Raw genomic sequence first — 15,146 nt, 5'->3', positions numbered from 1 at the left:
TGTTCAGAGGGCGTTACGGTACTGCAAGTCATAGTTTCTAAAGAGCTCGGTCGGTTATCCGTCAACGTTCATTATGACGGGAAGAAAAGGAACTAGAAAGGAAGGGAGAGTTGGAGGGGGAAAAAGGAAGGTGGGGAGAAAGTCTGTTTATGAATTTTCGCGAATGCTCGTGCCCTCGTTCTCGACGTTCCCTTCCTCCTTTATATACGAGTACGAACATTCAGAACGAAAATCACCGCGACACGGGTAATTTCTGTCGCGCGCTCCCAATGAAACGATCTCTACGTGAGATGAAAGTAATCAGAATCGAAGATAGTTGTCTCGTCGATCACGCGGTTTTTCTCATTCCATCCGTGGCGCACATACATCGATTAAATGACTTCATTTACGATTCCACGGTCGATAGGCATTCCATTGCCGATCGATGGTAATCTATGACTTAATCTTGGCAAATGACGGGTCCAGAGAGTTTCTGAGATGTACTCAAAGAGCATTTGCGTTTTAATTGCTACTTCGCTTTAACTTGGAAAATGGAAATTGTAAGAATGAAATGGAAGAGTATTTGGTTTGGATAATATATTGCCAATATAATGTTGCGTTATGAATCGATAATTTGAAAAGGATTCGAAATTATGATTGATGACTTCTTCGAAAAAACGAGAAAATAAACGTGAAAATTAAATGCGTTAGTGACAAATACAGTATCATTTATATTACATAAATTCGATAATTGACGATGCGATTTTACATAGTTTCGTTACAATTCAAAATTAATCGCAAGAATTCGATAATTAACAATTCGGTATAGTCACGTATAACTATTTATATTTGTATATTTATTTTAAATATTTTTAATCAAAAGATTTTCCAGTCGTAGTAACACTCGGTGGAATTAGTACACAAATGTGACTCCAACCAAAAAATCAGGACATTAATACCACATTGGATTAACACATCATAATATTCCATCAAAACATTTAACAAATTTCCACCGGTAATTATAAAATATTCTACACGTTATAATCTCGACCTAAAAAAAAAGGTTTTGTAAATTTATACGAATCACGATGTCGATCCAATTATCCCGTGACTGTTCACAGTTTTCTCGCACGACTAAATTAACTACTTCTCCTCGAACGTGACCTTATTCTATATAACGCACAAAACGTGTAATATATCTTCACAAACGTACCATCTCGGATATCGCGTCATTTACGGTAACCGCAAAATTCGTGGTTTAAAAAAAAGAATTCGCGCTATTATACAAACTGCCTCGTTATCGCGTGGAACTCGGTACACAATTTTAATTAGATGATTTTTTTCCAGCTCGGAAGCGGGAAGCAAAAAAAAAAAAGAAGCAAAAATAAGAGGGAAAGAGAGAAAAAGGAAATGGTTGACCGTCGAGTCGCGATAATATTCATTCATTCAACAGGCTCGATTATGACGTTTCCAACAGAGGGGCACTTCATTAACGCGTACCAGCCAACGAATTATTCGTATTTGACCCCATTATAATCTGCGCTTACGCGAGCGGGAAAAAAGCTGGAGAGGTCGAATGGCGGACGGAAGCCAGTGAACGCGATCCATGAAAACTTTGACATAGATTAATAACCGATCCCTTTTGTGCCCAGCCTCTACACGCTTCTTTTACACGGACCACCAAGGGGAGGACGCCCCGTTTAAAGCGGCTTCCCCCCTCTTGCAAATCATGCCTCGGTCATATCTTCCGTTTTACCCACCAGTTGCAGTGAATGCTTTAACAGCCGCGAAAGATAATCGAGTGTTGACTGCGCGGCACGGGCGGAAGGTGAATTGCAGAAATCCGTCCCTGTGACGGGGCGGTCTCGTTAGCGCGGAGGGTGGTTGCTGTAAAAGGAGGGACCCGGTTCGAATTATGCAGATCAATTGGCACGGCTTGGGGCGCCGCGTCCCCAGATACAAACGACGTTTGTCTACCGAGTAGTCGATGTTGATTTCGACGTATTACGCGTAGGTAACTGTGGATGCTCTTAAACCGTTGTTACGAATGGGGGCGCTTTGAAGAGAGACAGTTTAATTTCTCAGCGTTGCGCTGATATTTGCGAATTGAAATTGAAAAGAATAATTTGTCTACGGAAAGTGTGTTTTTCGAAAAAAAAAAATTGATTTCGAATAAAATTTGATCTTCTCAAACAACGAGAATTAAATCTCGTGGAAGAATCAACTCGGAGCCACTTCAAAATTCTATATCAAACAATCCTATTCTCCTGTTCCCATCCATCGTTCTCATCTCTATTACAACAGAATCCACTGACGAATTCCGCATAAAACCTTTTCAATTACCCATCGTTCAGGGGAATTAGCGTGAACCGTTTTCCTTGTCTGCTGATTGCATGATTAATTTCTATCACTCCCAGGTGCTGATTTGCTCGGTAATTGCTTCAACCTTTTCCATTAGTTCCACTTGTACTCGGCATTAAACGCAGAAAATCTCTCGTACTTTGAATCGACAAATTCTCAAAATGGATAATTTTCTTCGCTTTCTAGCCGTTCCTTTTTCTTTCTTTTTCTTCCTCTTCCCTTCTTTCTTTTCTTTTTTTGTCCGAGCGAATAGAAGAAATAGAAGAAAACGACGCGGAAAATTTCTCGCACTTCGAATCGACAGATTTTCAAAACGAAGAACCTCCGCCACTACTACTATTACCCGATATAACTCTTTTCCTATTCTACTTCCTATGGCTTCTCCCTTCCGCAATTGCTTTGCTCGATCGAATAATAAAGAAAAAGGAAAAGGAGGAGAAGAAATTTACTGAAAACCTTTCGCACTTCGAATCAACAAATTCTCGAAATGAAGAATTCTCGCGCCATAACTCTCCTCTTATTCCCTTCCGCAATTTCTACCCGGTCGAATAAAAGAGGAAGAAGAAGAAGAGTGGAGAAAAGAGAAAAAAGAAAAGGAAAAGAGGTCGAAACCTTCGGTCGATTTTCTCAGTCCGTCACCCGTTGAGCGATAAACGGCGACTTTAGTTCGGACAATGACGCTCAATGTAGCGTGACGAGATGATACGTTGCGGGTGCCCGACCACCCGCTGTCAGCCTCCTATGCTGGCCGGCCGTGGGGGCCGCACATCATTACCCACCGTTGTTGACACTACCTTATAAACGTCGTCATTCGAGATCGGGCATGTGTGACGGACGGTCAACACCGTGATGCCGCATCACGGTTGGGAGCCGAGATTCGATAGGGGTAGCTACGATTCCTTTCTGCCAGCCGTTCGACAATGTCTGATCTTGAAATGAATTTTCAAAAGTAATTATATCAACAATTTGTTTACCTCAAATAAATTTTTCGGATTTTCTCAATAATTCGAATTATTTCCGTATTTATTTTGTCGATACGTCATTGTCCTAATATTGATATTGCGTTTCGATTATAACTAACGTTATAAAGGATATAAATTCAGGATTAATTCGAATCCTGAGCCTGATAATTACGCGCCCGTTATTTAATTTAACGCGTGAAGGAAAGAAATATGATGAGAAAATAAGAGTCGTTTAAGAAATTGAGCAAGATCGGATAAAATATCACCTTTTTTAATGGATCGATGAAGCATTACTGTTTGTCGATGATAATTGTCAAGGATTAGGTCGAGTAACGTGTTTGGGGGAGATTGGATTGGAGAGGGAACGAATGAACGAGAGGGCGGTAATGTGTAGTGTGGTTGAGAATGGTTTAATAGGGAAATGAAATGGCAGGGATAGAGAGGGATAGAGGTTTCTTGATTTTTCATCATAATAATTATACATTCTATTCGTATTTCCACCTATCCTGATTCTTACATAGAAAACCAATTTTTCTTGCTTTCCTCGTTCGTATCGAGTAACAAATAATCGAGCATCTTACTTCCATTTGAAACATCATTTCTCCTACTGTTCCTTTTATTTTCAACGCTCTCTTTTCAAATATTACCGTCGATGGTACATTTTCAGTCTGACCCCCTATTTGTTAATAAAAGATCATTACTATCCCAACATTTACATAACATTCCTCAAACGTTTAATTCGCTCTTTCACGAGTGCTTCCTTTTTTCCACATTTTAATTCGCCCAAATGGTTAAAAATATCTCCGAATTAATTACTCGCATTATAACCAATTTCCAACAAATATTATTCAGAAAAGCACACGTGTAAATTATCATCCAATTATAATTAATCCTTTGTGCTCGTTCACCCAATATCGATCCAATTACGCCCGTAACGCAGAATTACTACCACTACTACTACTACTCGAAAAAGACATCAAACAAGAAAAAAAACAAGGGCGGAGAGAAGGGGAGCGAAAAGCCCCGGAATACGGAAGAAAGGTGGAAATGGTGGTTGAAAATATCCCCAAGATCCAATAGACATCGCGGCCGCCCGGCAAACGGAATATAAGCCTCGATAAATCCGGCTCGCAGTTAAAAATTGATACAGTAGTTTCGGAAGTGCACGGGGCCGCCGGTTAAGTTACGTATGTAGTCAACGGTAAACGGAAGCCCATATCGATAAGTATCGCTCGTACCCACACAGGATAACGTGTATACGTGCGTATGCGCGAGGGCGCGTCGAGGAGAAAGTTTACGAGCGCGCGATGATAGCGACAGACCGATCGTATCGTTTCGGGATCGATAGAGAAAGGAAGTGGCGAAGCGCACGGGGTGAAAGTTAGACAGAGACTGCGCCGCGCACGGTATTATACGGGGAAAGGATGGAGAAAGGGGGACGAGGAGGGGGCAGGATGGAACGAGAGACAGATACAGAGAGGAACGAAGGAACGAACGAACGAGAGACGCGAAGTAGGGGGTTGGTATGTATGGGCAGGCAGCAGGCAGGGTGGTAGTGGTTCCGCGGCCGGGGGTGAAATAATGGGGGCGGACGAGCCCGAGTCGAAACATTGATGTTGCCCGGCGCGCTTACAAACACACCGACACCAATCGAGCATGCCCTTTCCTATAGAAAACCAATCCAGGGGGCTCCGTTAGCTAGGCGGCCGGCTGGTTTCAAAGGGTGGGAAAGGGAGGCAAGACGGACGACGGGGCGGGGGAGGGTGGTGGTCTGTAGTGGAAGAGGAAGAGGAAGAGGAAGAGGTTGAGGGGGTATGTATAGTATACCAGGGCTAAAGGACTACGCGGGGTAGTAGAGGGAAAATATATATATATATAATGCGTGTGTATGTGTGTACACTATACGTGTATAGATGTATGTCGTACAGCACCACTCTATGCCGTGGCTCGTGTTTAACGCCCTTATAAATGTGTAATGCGTATGCTTGAAAGGGTGGGGAGGCGGAGGACGTGGCCGTCTCTCTCTCCCCGTATCGATAAACGATCAATCAACCGGTACACCTATGGAGCGGGCCAGCGAGAAGGGTAAAAGTGGTGACCGGCGGGGAGACGTTGGATGATTAGACGAAGAGGTGGAAGAAGAGGAGGTTACGAGGGTAGGAAGAGGAACGGGGAGGGTGAGTGAGAAAGAGAGAGAGAGAGAGAGAAGGGGGTAGGCGAAGATGGGTACGCGAGACCAAGCAAAGGAGAAGGGGTGGGAATGGGAAGAGGATGGAGAACGAAGAGAGATCACGCTTACTGCGATGGAACGGGAGGACGGGGGTGAGGGAGGGTGAGAGGGAGGGTAAGAGTACACGGGAAGAGAGTACGGAACAGGAACGGAGGTGGGAGGGTGGTGGCCCGCAGAGTATCGACCCACCGTGGAGGAGAAGGTAGCTAGGGTCGCCGTCGCCGGGTTTTGTTGCTATAGCTCTGCTCCACGTTCCCGTCTATGAGGAGGCTGCGTGAAGACTTCCAAGATCCGGACACTCGGCCGAGAAATGCCTAAACTTCCTCCTCCCCGGAGCAACTTCACTTTCCGTGGACACGAGCTTGCATAGCCGCATTCTATCGAACGGTGAAGCGTTTCGATCTCTTTGCTCTTGCGACAAAGAAAAAAGAAACGTCTTACGTCTCGCGCCTTTCCTTTCCTCCTATCCCTAAAAGTTTACGTTTTCCCAGGTCTAGACTGGACGAGCACAATCTCCACGGAATCTCCTCGCCTCCGCGCGGCATTCCAAGAAATCTCTCGAAACACGGATAGAACGAAAGTGGTAAGCAGGAAGGAAAAGGAAGAAGGAATACGAATTGCCAACGCGTTAACGTGCCTCCTGGATTCTGCCGGAAGAACGCGTCCTCCGACCCGTCGAGGACAAACGCGCGCCACCATCCCCTTCATACACCCTCGGTTTATCTCTCTCGCGTCTGTTCCAGCCGATGCATCCATCCATCCAGCCGAGCGAGCATCCCCTTTCGCTCAAGTGGCCGTGGAGGGAAGAACAATGCATCCACCGAGCTTGGATCTGGCCATTGTGGGGTCAGGTGGGTCGTCGGTCGGCGGAGAGCCCGTTGGCTGGCTCCACGGGGTGTGGCCACACAACCATACCCGCAACGATCTCTCTCTTTCCCTCCCTCCCTCCCTCTCTCCCTTCCTCTCCTCCGTTGTCTCGCTCCATCTTCCTTCGCTCCTCTCCACCGCCGATCGGTCTCTCTCTCCTCTCTTTCTCTCTCTCTCTTTCTCTCTCTCCTTTTCCTTTTCGCTCCGAGTTCACGCGGTCTGATAACAATAGGAATTCTCCCTCTCCGTCTCTCCCCAGCGTCACGCGCTATCGCGCTCCCACGAGCTCGCGCTGGTCCCTCTTTCCGCTCGTGGATTTCGCGAGGAGGCTCGCAGGAGGAGGTAGGGATGACGCGTACGGCACCGACCGGGCTCTCTACCAAGCAGGCGCATCGCCGACCTATTACAATGGCCAGGCCCTCCTAAGCGTTTCATTGTCATCGGCCGTGCGCCACACTCTGCCCATGCGTCCATGCGCACAAACCATTGTTTCGCCCGGAATGGGCGGCCCTCTCTGCGCGATCGCGACGCCATCGGCCTCCCCCGCTTGTGCGCGCCGTTTTTTCTTTTTTTCTCCCTCTCTTTCTCTCTCTTTTTGCGCTCGCGTTTTTCCGCGAGATGGAACCGAGGGATAAGGGGAGGAGAGTGGTTTTAAACCGCGATCACGCGAGCGTGGAGAGGAATAGTATGGGTTTGATACGACGATAGGCAGGTTGGAAAAGATTAGTCAAAGGGAATTTGGTTACGAATGTTATTTGATTGTTTGCAGATTGTTAGAATGGTGGAACTCCGTTGTGATGAAATTGTCGAGTCTAGTTATATAATATATTTCTATTATTATAATGAAAATCTATCGACGATCTTGGAGTAATTTTGGAACTATCCTCGAGGTAAATAATCTCTGAGGATTAAATCAAAATGAATCGGAAAATGTTTCCATTTGTGCGATTATGTTTTGAAATGTTTCGAATGCTTTGTTGTATAATATGTTTCTAATTCAAATAGTAAGGGAAGGGAACAAGTTTATTTTTTTTTTTTTCATGTCCAAAGTGTTTCCGTGTTTTCTTTGACACTTTCACTTCGCTCGTTCTTGACCGGGACAATTGAAAACTCTAATTAAGGCTTGGAGCATTTTTCAAATATGAACATTGGATTTTTTAAAAATGTCTTAGACAAAGTTAGTTTCAGCAAACCGCAAAAAATTTTTCATCAAAGTAAGCTCGAGTTTTTGTTATATTCACGAAGGACACTAGTTCTACTTCCTTTGCCTTTTGTACGAACGGTCAAAAGTTTGGATAAAACAATGCGATATTCGAAGATTCTACGTTTTAAAAAATGGTCGTCTTTTGAATCCAATTTTAATTAAAGACAGTTCGATCGAACGTTATTATCCCTTTGTCAATTTTTGAAATGGATAAAACCACGTGATACGTCTTCGTGATTACACACTTCGTATCACACACAATGTATAAAAAAAAAAAAGAAATCTATAAAAACCGGATTGAATGCATCGGTAACAATTTACAGTTATCCAACGCTGTTCTCTCTCGCGGACCCATTTCATCGTGCCAATTTTACCGTTGTAACAAACAAGCGACAAAAATCGAAAAAAGGAGATCAAGCGCCGCGCATTAAATCGAAAACATGGTCCGCGTAAAAAGGTGGAACGTCGTAAACAGGCTGATCATTCGAGCGCGACATTTCCGCCGCGAAATAACATTTAATAATTCAACGTAAATAAAAACAAGCGAATTTCATTTTTCGTTCTCATTCTACGCGCCATTATTCTTCGATCATCTGCAAACAAATATTTCATTATTATTAATGATATATCCCATAATCTTGTTACAAAAACGTGTACAAAAATTTAATTCTTCTGCTTCTCGAATTCATTTCTTTAATCATACTCGATCATCAAATATTTTGATATCCCTTCTATTCTGTATAATAATAATAACAATCATTTGTCAAACGATGAACGCAATCACGTCCCATTTCCATAAAAGATTTTCCTGCCACTTTTTTACTCGCAACGATCCACAATTTTTTCAATTTATTAATTTATTTCCAAACCATTCTCCACAAACTATTTTAAAGCGTCCTCCTTCGTAACGATCAATGAATCCTTTCACGACGATATCTCTCCAAAATATTAACCTTAATTGGTTACAAATCCTTGTCTGCGCAATGACCGATTTTAAATGTTGATCGGCGAGTTTCCGCGCGCTGAGAGGGGCCGAAGAGGGCGGTGATTCCCGGCGACGGCACGCCACGAAATCTCGCTACGCGACGAGGGAACAAAACGAACCAGATCCCCCAGTGAAAACCGTATTCATTAATAACGGGCTTGCGGGTATCGTTGGATCGCAGCGCGTAGATAGCCGAGGTTGGGAACCGGTCGGTCGCTCGGTGGATAACTCGACGCGCGAATCTCGCCAGATAAGCGCTGGAGAAAAGGGGGGAGGGCATCGTGAAGTAAATCAGATCCGTTTTCTTCCCTCGCGACCGGTGCATTCTCTATGTAATATACACGGAGGACACGCGACGGACAATCAAGCTTATAACCGGGGCCCGGATCTAGTCGAACGAGTCCTCTCTGAAATGACTTCATCGTGAATCAAGTTAAAACGATCGTTGATCCTGTTTAATTGCGTCACGTGTTTGATTCGAGTGGTTGACGAGCATTGTTTCGCTCTTCGAGATGAGAAAAATCGGAGAATGAGGTTAACCGATTCGAATAACTGGTAGCTTCGAGCTAAATAAGAGGGACACTTAAGGTTGAATATTTGAAGTGATGTTATTTTTAGGAATGTTAATTTGTGGAGAATTTTTTTAGAATCTTTTTTTAGAAGAGTCGAAAGCAGTGGGGAAAGTAGAAAGGAAGGAGGCGGCGATCGGTGGAAATCTGTTGGACTGATCTTTTGATATCAGGTTATTGGGAAAAATCTCGTTGGAATCTTTTGTATTTATTAAAATTTTATACGCGCTATATATAAAACACTCGTTTCGCGGAAAATTTTCCAAGATGGAAGACAAAGTAATAGGCAGTCCGTGTTCTCGCGCCTGAACAGAACTTGTTCTCCGCTGGTTAATGAGCCTATTGTCCTGGAATGTGACTTGTAAATAAAAATTCGCCTTCTCCTACAATCGAAACAATCTTTCCGAGGCGAAATGTTATTCAGATATACGCAGCCTCGCGAACAACGCGTATCTCACGCATCGATTTAACTTTATACGCGGTTATAAATCCGATAATCGGTAAACCGGTGTAAAATATTGTACGGTACTTTATCCGAGAAAAGTAAACTCGATGAGTGTATATACATATATATATACACATATATGTATAGTCGATCATTTAATGATAATGCCCAGCGTGGATACGTTTCATGAGAATTTAGAATTAACGGTTGGTGGGCGTGGTTCTTGACTTTTGCGCGTCGCGTTGATCAAGCGGAGGGATATAAGAATACACGAAGCTTAAACTTGAACTCGGAAAAATCGCAGCCAAAGATAAATTTATCGTTTGGAATGATGGTAACCATCCTCTGCTTCGTTTAATCCCTTGATCAATTTAAAAATACACATATATATATATACAATTACAATTTACAAAAAATATTAATCCCTAAATCTTTTTTCAAATATATCGAAATTTTCGTAATTATCAAGCGTTATAAATGAGAAAAATTTTCTTCCTTTATCCTCCTCTTTATCTCACTCGCGCGTTTTTTATTATTTTCCAAATCGATCGATCGAGATTCGAGTGGCCATCCTGGATCGAACCGCGCGTTTTTCTCCCCATATTCGTTCGAGCTAACGGACCCTCCCTCCCCTCCAGCCTCGCTCACGTTGAAAATTGCGACTCCCCTCCCTAAGACCGCGAGGTCTTAGCCTACTGTTACGCCGCGCAAAAATCGTCGCAATTGCGCCAATAAATCTTCCGCGCTAATGCCAAGCCCCCGAGAGGAACAGTTATCGCTCGATGCTCGCTCGAGACGCGATGCGCCTTTAACAATTTCCCGGCCATTATCCCCGCCGTTCATTAACGATTCGCTCGGACTCGATGATATAACGGGGGTTCCATCCGGGGGAGAAGGGGTGGGGGCCTCGAATTATGGCAACGATATATCGACCCGTGATATATCGGGCGAGTTTACAAGTGTAAAGAGAGTTACACCCCGTTGTGGATTCGCTGGAATGTTTATTGTGATACAAAATAAAGCTTTTTTAAAATAAATTTATCGATCCTGCTAAAAATTAATCACAATATTTGTTTATTTATTTATGTCAATAATTTAAATTGAACGGATACGATTGAATAAAATTCCATAGGATCTCTTTAACTCAGAAATTTAAATTTTATAATTTAGAGGCAGTGTAATTGTGTTCGTTAATCCGTTCGTTCAATTCTTCAATTAAGAGACAATTTATGGAGCTAGTTAAAAATTAATTCATGGAGCAGATCGGTCTAAATTTATACTCTATAGGACGTGTTTTTTGGTTAAACACATTTTTAAAATATATTTTTTCTTATCAATTCAATCATTATTTCTATATTTTAATAATTTGAATATATATTTTTATACAATAAAATAAAATTTTTTAAATCTGTAATACTATATTAATTATAGCTTAGATTTTACGAAAAATGGAGTGAAAGGAACGTTAGATAGCGAAGTGATTGTCCTTTTGCCTTGGATTGGATTGTCCTTGTTATTTTAGAATTTTTTGACTTTAGAGTAAGAGTAATAATTTCGACGTATAACGAGACATGTTGCTTCTTTTTCGGCCCGTGCTACAAGTCCAAATTAGAAACTAGGATTCTCAGGAAAGTTAAATTATTCAGATTCGAGGCATTGGCAAGCTTGACGAGAGAAAGATTAAAGAAGGAAATAACTGTTTAACCGTTTAATAATTCTGACGTTAATCTCGTAGAAAAGAAAAATGCGCGAAATGGACTTCGTGAAATGATAATTTTAATTTCACGTAATATCGCCATAGGAAAATTAAGATTTGATAAGATTCAGAAAATTAACATCGTCGTATTTGAACTTCGTATCGAACGATTTATTGAGATTTACATCCACCAGTTTCATATATAATAATAATAACAATACCCTATACACGAGTAATTAATCAAATTACAAGAGGAAATTATAAAAAACAACTTATGCAACTTATCATTAACATGTAGCACGCTGATACAAATTCTAATCCGTTCGAAAATCCATAAATTCTATCTCTCTGTTCAATATTAAGTAAAACAAGGAAATTATTTCCATAACGCGATAACACGATTCCAATCAATCTTTCGTTCTAATAAATAGTAATAACGAAAATTTATTTCTCTTACAAAAGAATAATCACAATTACTTAGTGAGTATCATCGTTTTCTCGTGCCTCTCGATCGCGATCTTCTTGATCCTCTCCCACAGCATAGGGTACGGATGTATCGTTCTCATGAAGTCGGCACGATTCAACCGGTACAACTCGCACATCTCAACAGCCACCACGCTTGCCACCCTGAGCTCGTTGGGCATGATAAGCGCGACCTCGCCGAAGTGAGCCCCGTCGTCCAAATGGCACACCTCCTTGCCCGAGTCCGTGTAAATCCCCACCGTGCCCGAGGCTATGAAGTACATACAATCACCGGGCTGATTCACCCTCACGATCACGTCGTTGGTCAAGAATATCTCGAACTTCAACAAGGCCACGATTTGGCCGAGCAACGTCAACGGCAAATTGTTAAAGAACGTCACGTTCTCGACAAGCTTCCGGCACGTGTGCATCCTTATCTCGTGGCGCATCTGGGTCGATATCGTGTTTATTATTTCCGACTCGCGGAAGAATCGATACTGGAAACGGAACTCGTAGTACTGGATGATCCGTTTCTGGGTGGGATACGGTAATTGTTTGTGCCTCATGAAGTGTTTCAACTGGGCCACGGTGCCCTGGTATCTCAAACGGGAGCTGTTCTCACCTTGGAGGAAATTCAACACGCACGTCACTATGAACCAGGGCACGATCATGCCCAATATACGGATCAATATGATCAGATAAACTTCACCCGCGTTGTCCAGGTGTATGTAAATCAGGCCGACTCTCATAAACGTGGTTATGGCACGTTTTAAACTGCGCAGATACTGTTCACTCCTGGAAACGTCCCACAAGTTTGCCACCTCGATCCACGATGTGTTGGCGGGACGTTTCAGCTCGTATATCGATTTATTTATTAATGGTATCAACCATTGCAAACAGCTTTGCCAGTGGAAAAACAGCAGCAACCAGAATGTTAACACGAACAACAGTTTGACGATTAGGGGTATGTTGTAGAGGGAGGTTATCTTCTCGATGTAATTGGCGAGAGAGAAAATGCGGAAGATGCATAATAGGGACGTCCATTTCCGGGCTATTGTTAACTCTAGCGCGCCTAAAAACAAGATATCGGTTGGAAAGGAACCGATGAAATCCACGATAAATGTGCCACGCTTTAGATAATTATCGACTATTTTCTTTGGATCCAACTCCGTGGAATGCACGTCTTTGTCGAAGTACCTGAAGAATAAATTTGGCATTTTGGATTGGGTGGGTGAAGATAATGAGTTAATTTTATTTAAACGATTAATTTTTGCGGTGGATTTAAAAAAAAAAAATCTTATCTCACTCGAGGATTCAAATTGTTTTTAGTATACTAAGGATTAATTATAATTGGTGGTCTTAAATGATAAAGATTAAAAAAAAAATCGATTGATCGATTGTTAAAATTTGCTATAAAATTAAAATACATTTTAATTAAGATATTTACCCTGTTCTAAGATTCACTATTATGTCGCAGCAACAGATTACCAACAAGATGTTCTTTATAATGATCGAAGTTATTCTCTTTTCCCTTATTCCAATGGAAGCCTGATAGGGGATGATGATCAGTACAAGAGATATTATGATTATCATCGATATGTCCCAAATGTGCCTGTAATAACGATCCAAAGCATAATACGCGTGTTAGATAGACCGAATGCGCGAACAATTATTGAAAGTTATATATATGTGTGTGTGCATTTATGTTTTTGTACATTTTATAACAATATATGATTATTAAATATGAAAGGAATACTATTTACAATTAAATTAATATCTCGAAATCTTGTTGGCAATAATTAATTTCTATAAATTTTCGATTTGAAAATTAATAAAACGTCAAAAGACAAGAGGTACGATTTTTTCTAAATGGATATCATTGAAATGATATGATGATGATAACATGTATCTTATATTGTCTTATATTGCGTACCTGAATAAGCTGAATGGATGAATGATATTCGGAAAACTTCGCCATTGGCGACGTTTTTCTTGAACTATGGCAGCACTGCTTCGTAAAAAATAAAAAGCAGCTGGATTCTTTCGTGAGGGTAACAATGAGAGACGTAAAATGTCTCTCAATCTTTGAAATATACCTCTACCGGGAAGAAACAGTATATCATTTTCTTCTTCAGCTATTTCGCATTCGTGTTCCGCATGGAGCATCATTTTGAAAGAGAGGAGATCCTTTGTAAAGATTAAGGATTAAAAGCGAATAAAGATAGCTGTTATGCAATAAGATTATTTAAAAGGTTATTTTCAGCTTATTCTTTTGATTAACGGTACAATAAAGTGTGCGTAAACTTACAAAAAATACTCGTGTACAGAAAAGTAATTTGAAGTAATTTGTTTTATTTTTAAAAAATAATTTAAAAAATAAATTTTAATAATATGAAATAGTTGAAACTTATATCCGTAGATATTCTATGATGTATAAATATTGCAATTTAATATAAAAATGAAATGTCGAGATTGTTAAATGGTACTAGAGTGACATCTATTGTAGGAAACTTGATTATAATATCCAACATGTGAAGATGATGATAAAAAAGGAAACTAAGAATTTTCCTTTATTATCAACTTTAGATATTAATAGAAATCATAAAACAGATGAAGAGATTTGTTATAAAATTTATTTATAAAAAAATATTATTTATTATGTCTTTTTAATTTGGCTTATTTTATAAACTTCTTATAAATAGTAGCTAGGAATGTAAGAAACAAGAGCCTCAAATTTGGAAAAAGATAAAGAATTGATCATAAACGCCATCTCTGGAATACTAAAGATATTATTTAAAAGCAGAAATAAGCAGTAAGAAAAGATTTCTTTTTTATTGATATTTTATGTTAATATTTTATACACATATTTATGCACCATGTTGTTTATATTTTACTTATATTAATCTAAATAATTAAAATATTTTATATAAATTTGATTTATTGCTATAAATTAATTTTAGTAAAACTTTTAAAAACTAATTATATCTTTTGTAATATTCGTACTTATTATTTGCAGATAACATATTGATATTGCAGCAACTTTCCATCTGTCCATAATAATGATAAAATAGTTTTTTTTATACGAAAAACTATACCAACTACTGCTAATATCATAATTTTAATTTGTGATAATCGATAAAGTTAGAAATGACAAAAATAATAATGGAAAAAACAACAAGAATTTCATCGTTTCGCAATTATTCGTCATTTTATTCTATGGGTAAAATTCTCTCATCGCTTTTAATTCAAAATTTCCCCGCTAGATAATGCAGCTATACTATCCCTCGTTTCAGCTATCATCCCTCTTATAAACAATATTATATTTATAATATTGTACTTCGTAATCTAGGATTATTTTTATTTAAATTATTTTATTGATAAATTAT

General features: G+C 40.3%; 2 protein-coding genes across 2 annotated transcripts; both read right to left on the bottom strand.

The window, feature by feature from the left end:
- Positions 1-11,218: 11,218 nt before the first annotated feature.
- On the bottom strand, positions 11,219-13,356 carry LOC133666363 (potassium/sodium hyperpolarization-activated cyclic nucleotide-gated channel 1-like). The gene has a single exon (XM_062076906.1). It carries the CDS (start codon positions 12,975-12,977, stop codon positions 11,772-11,774), a length of 1,206 nt encoding a protein of 401 aa, XP_061932890.1. The 5' UTR covers positions 12,978-13,356; the 3' UTR covers positions 11,219-11,771.
- LOC107993725 (potassium voltage-gated channel subfamily H member 1-like) lies at positions 13,204-13,929 on the bottom strand. Its single transcript, XM_017050298.3, has 2 exons — positions 13,694-13,929; positions 13,204-13,372 (listed from the first exon to the last, which is right to left on the bottom strand). Exons 1-2 carry the CDS (start codon positions 13,927-13,929, stop codon positions 13,204-13,206), a joined length of 405 nt encoding a protein of 134 aa, XP_016905787.2.
- Between the last annotated feature and the right edge of the window lie 1,217 nt (positions 13,930-15,146).

Source organism: Apis cerana, linkage group LG6 (genome assembly GCF_029169275.1).
Source record: "Apis cerana isolate GH-2021 linkage group LG6, AcerK_1.0, whole genome shotgun sequence".
Lineage (NCBI taxonomy): Eukaryota > Metazoa > Arthropoda > Insecta > Hymenoptera > Apidae > Apis > Apis cerana.
The sequence above is the reverse complement of the archived record's forward strand: the minus strand, read 5'-3'. Positions and strand labels throughout refer to the sequence as shown.

Excerpts from the sequence above, each read along its gene's own strand:
- LOC133666363 (XM_062076906.1), bottom strand. The coding sequence starts at position 12,977 with ATGCCAAATTTATTCTTCAGGTACTTCGACAAAGACGTGCATTCCACG.
- LOC107993725 (XM_017050298.3), bottom strand. The coding sequence starts at position 13,929 with ATGATGCTCCATGCGGAACACGAATGCGAAATAGCTGAAGAAGAAAAT. Across the intron at positions 13,373-13,693 it reads CATCCATTCAGCTTATTCAG|GCACATTTGGGACATATCGA; the intron begins GTACGCAATATA and ends TCGTTATTACAG.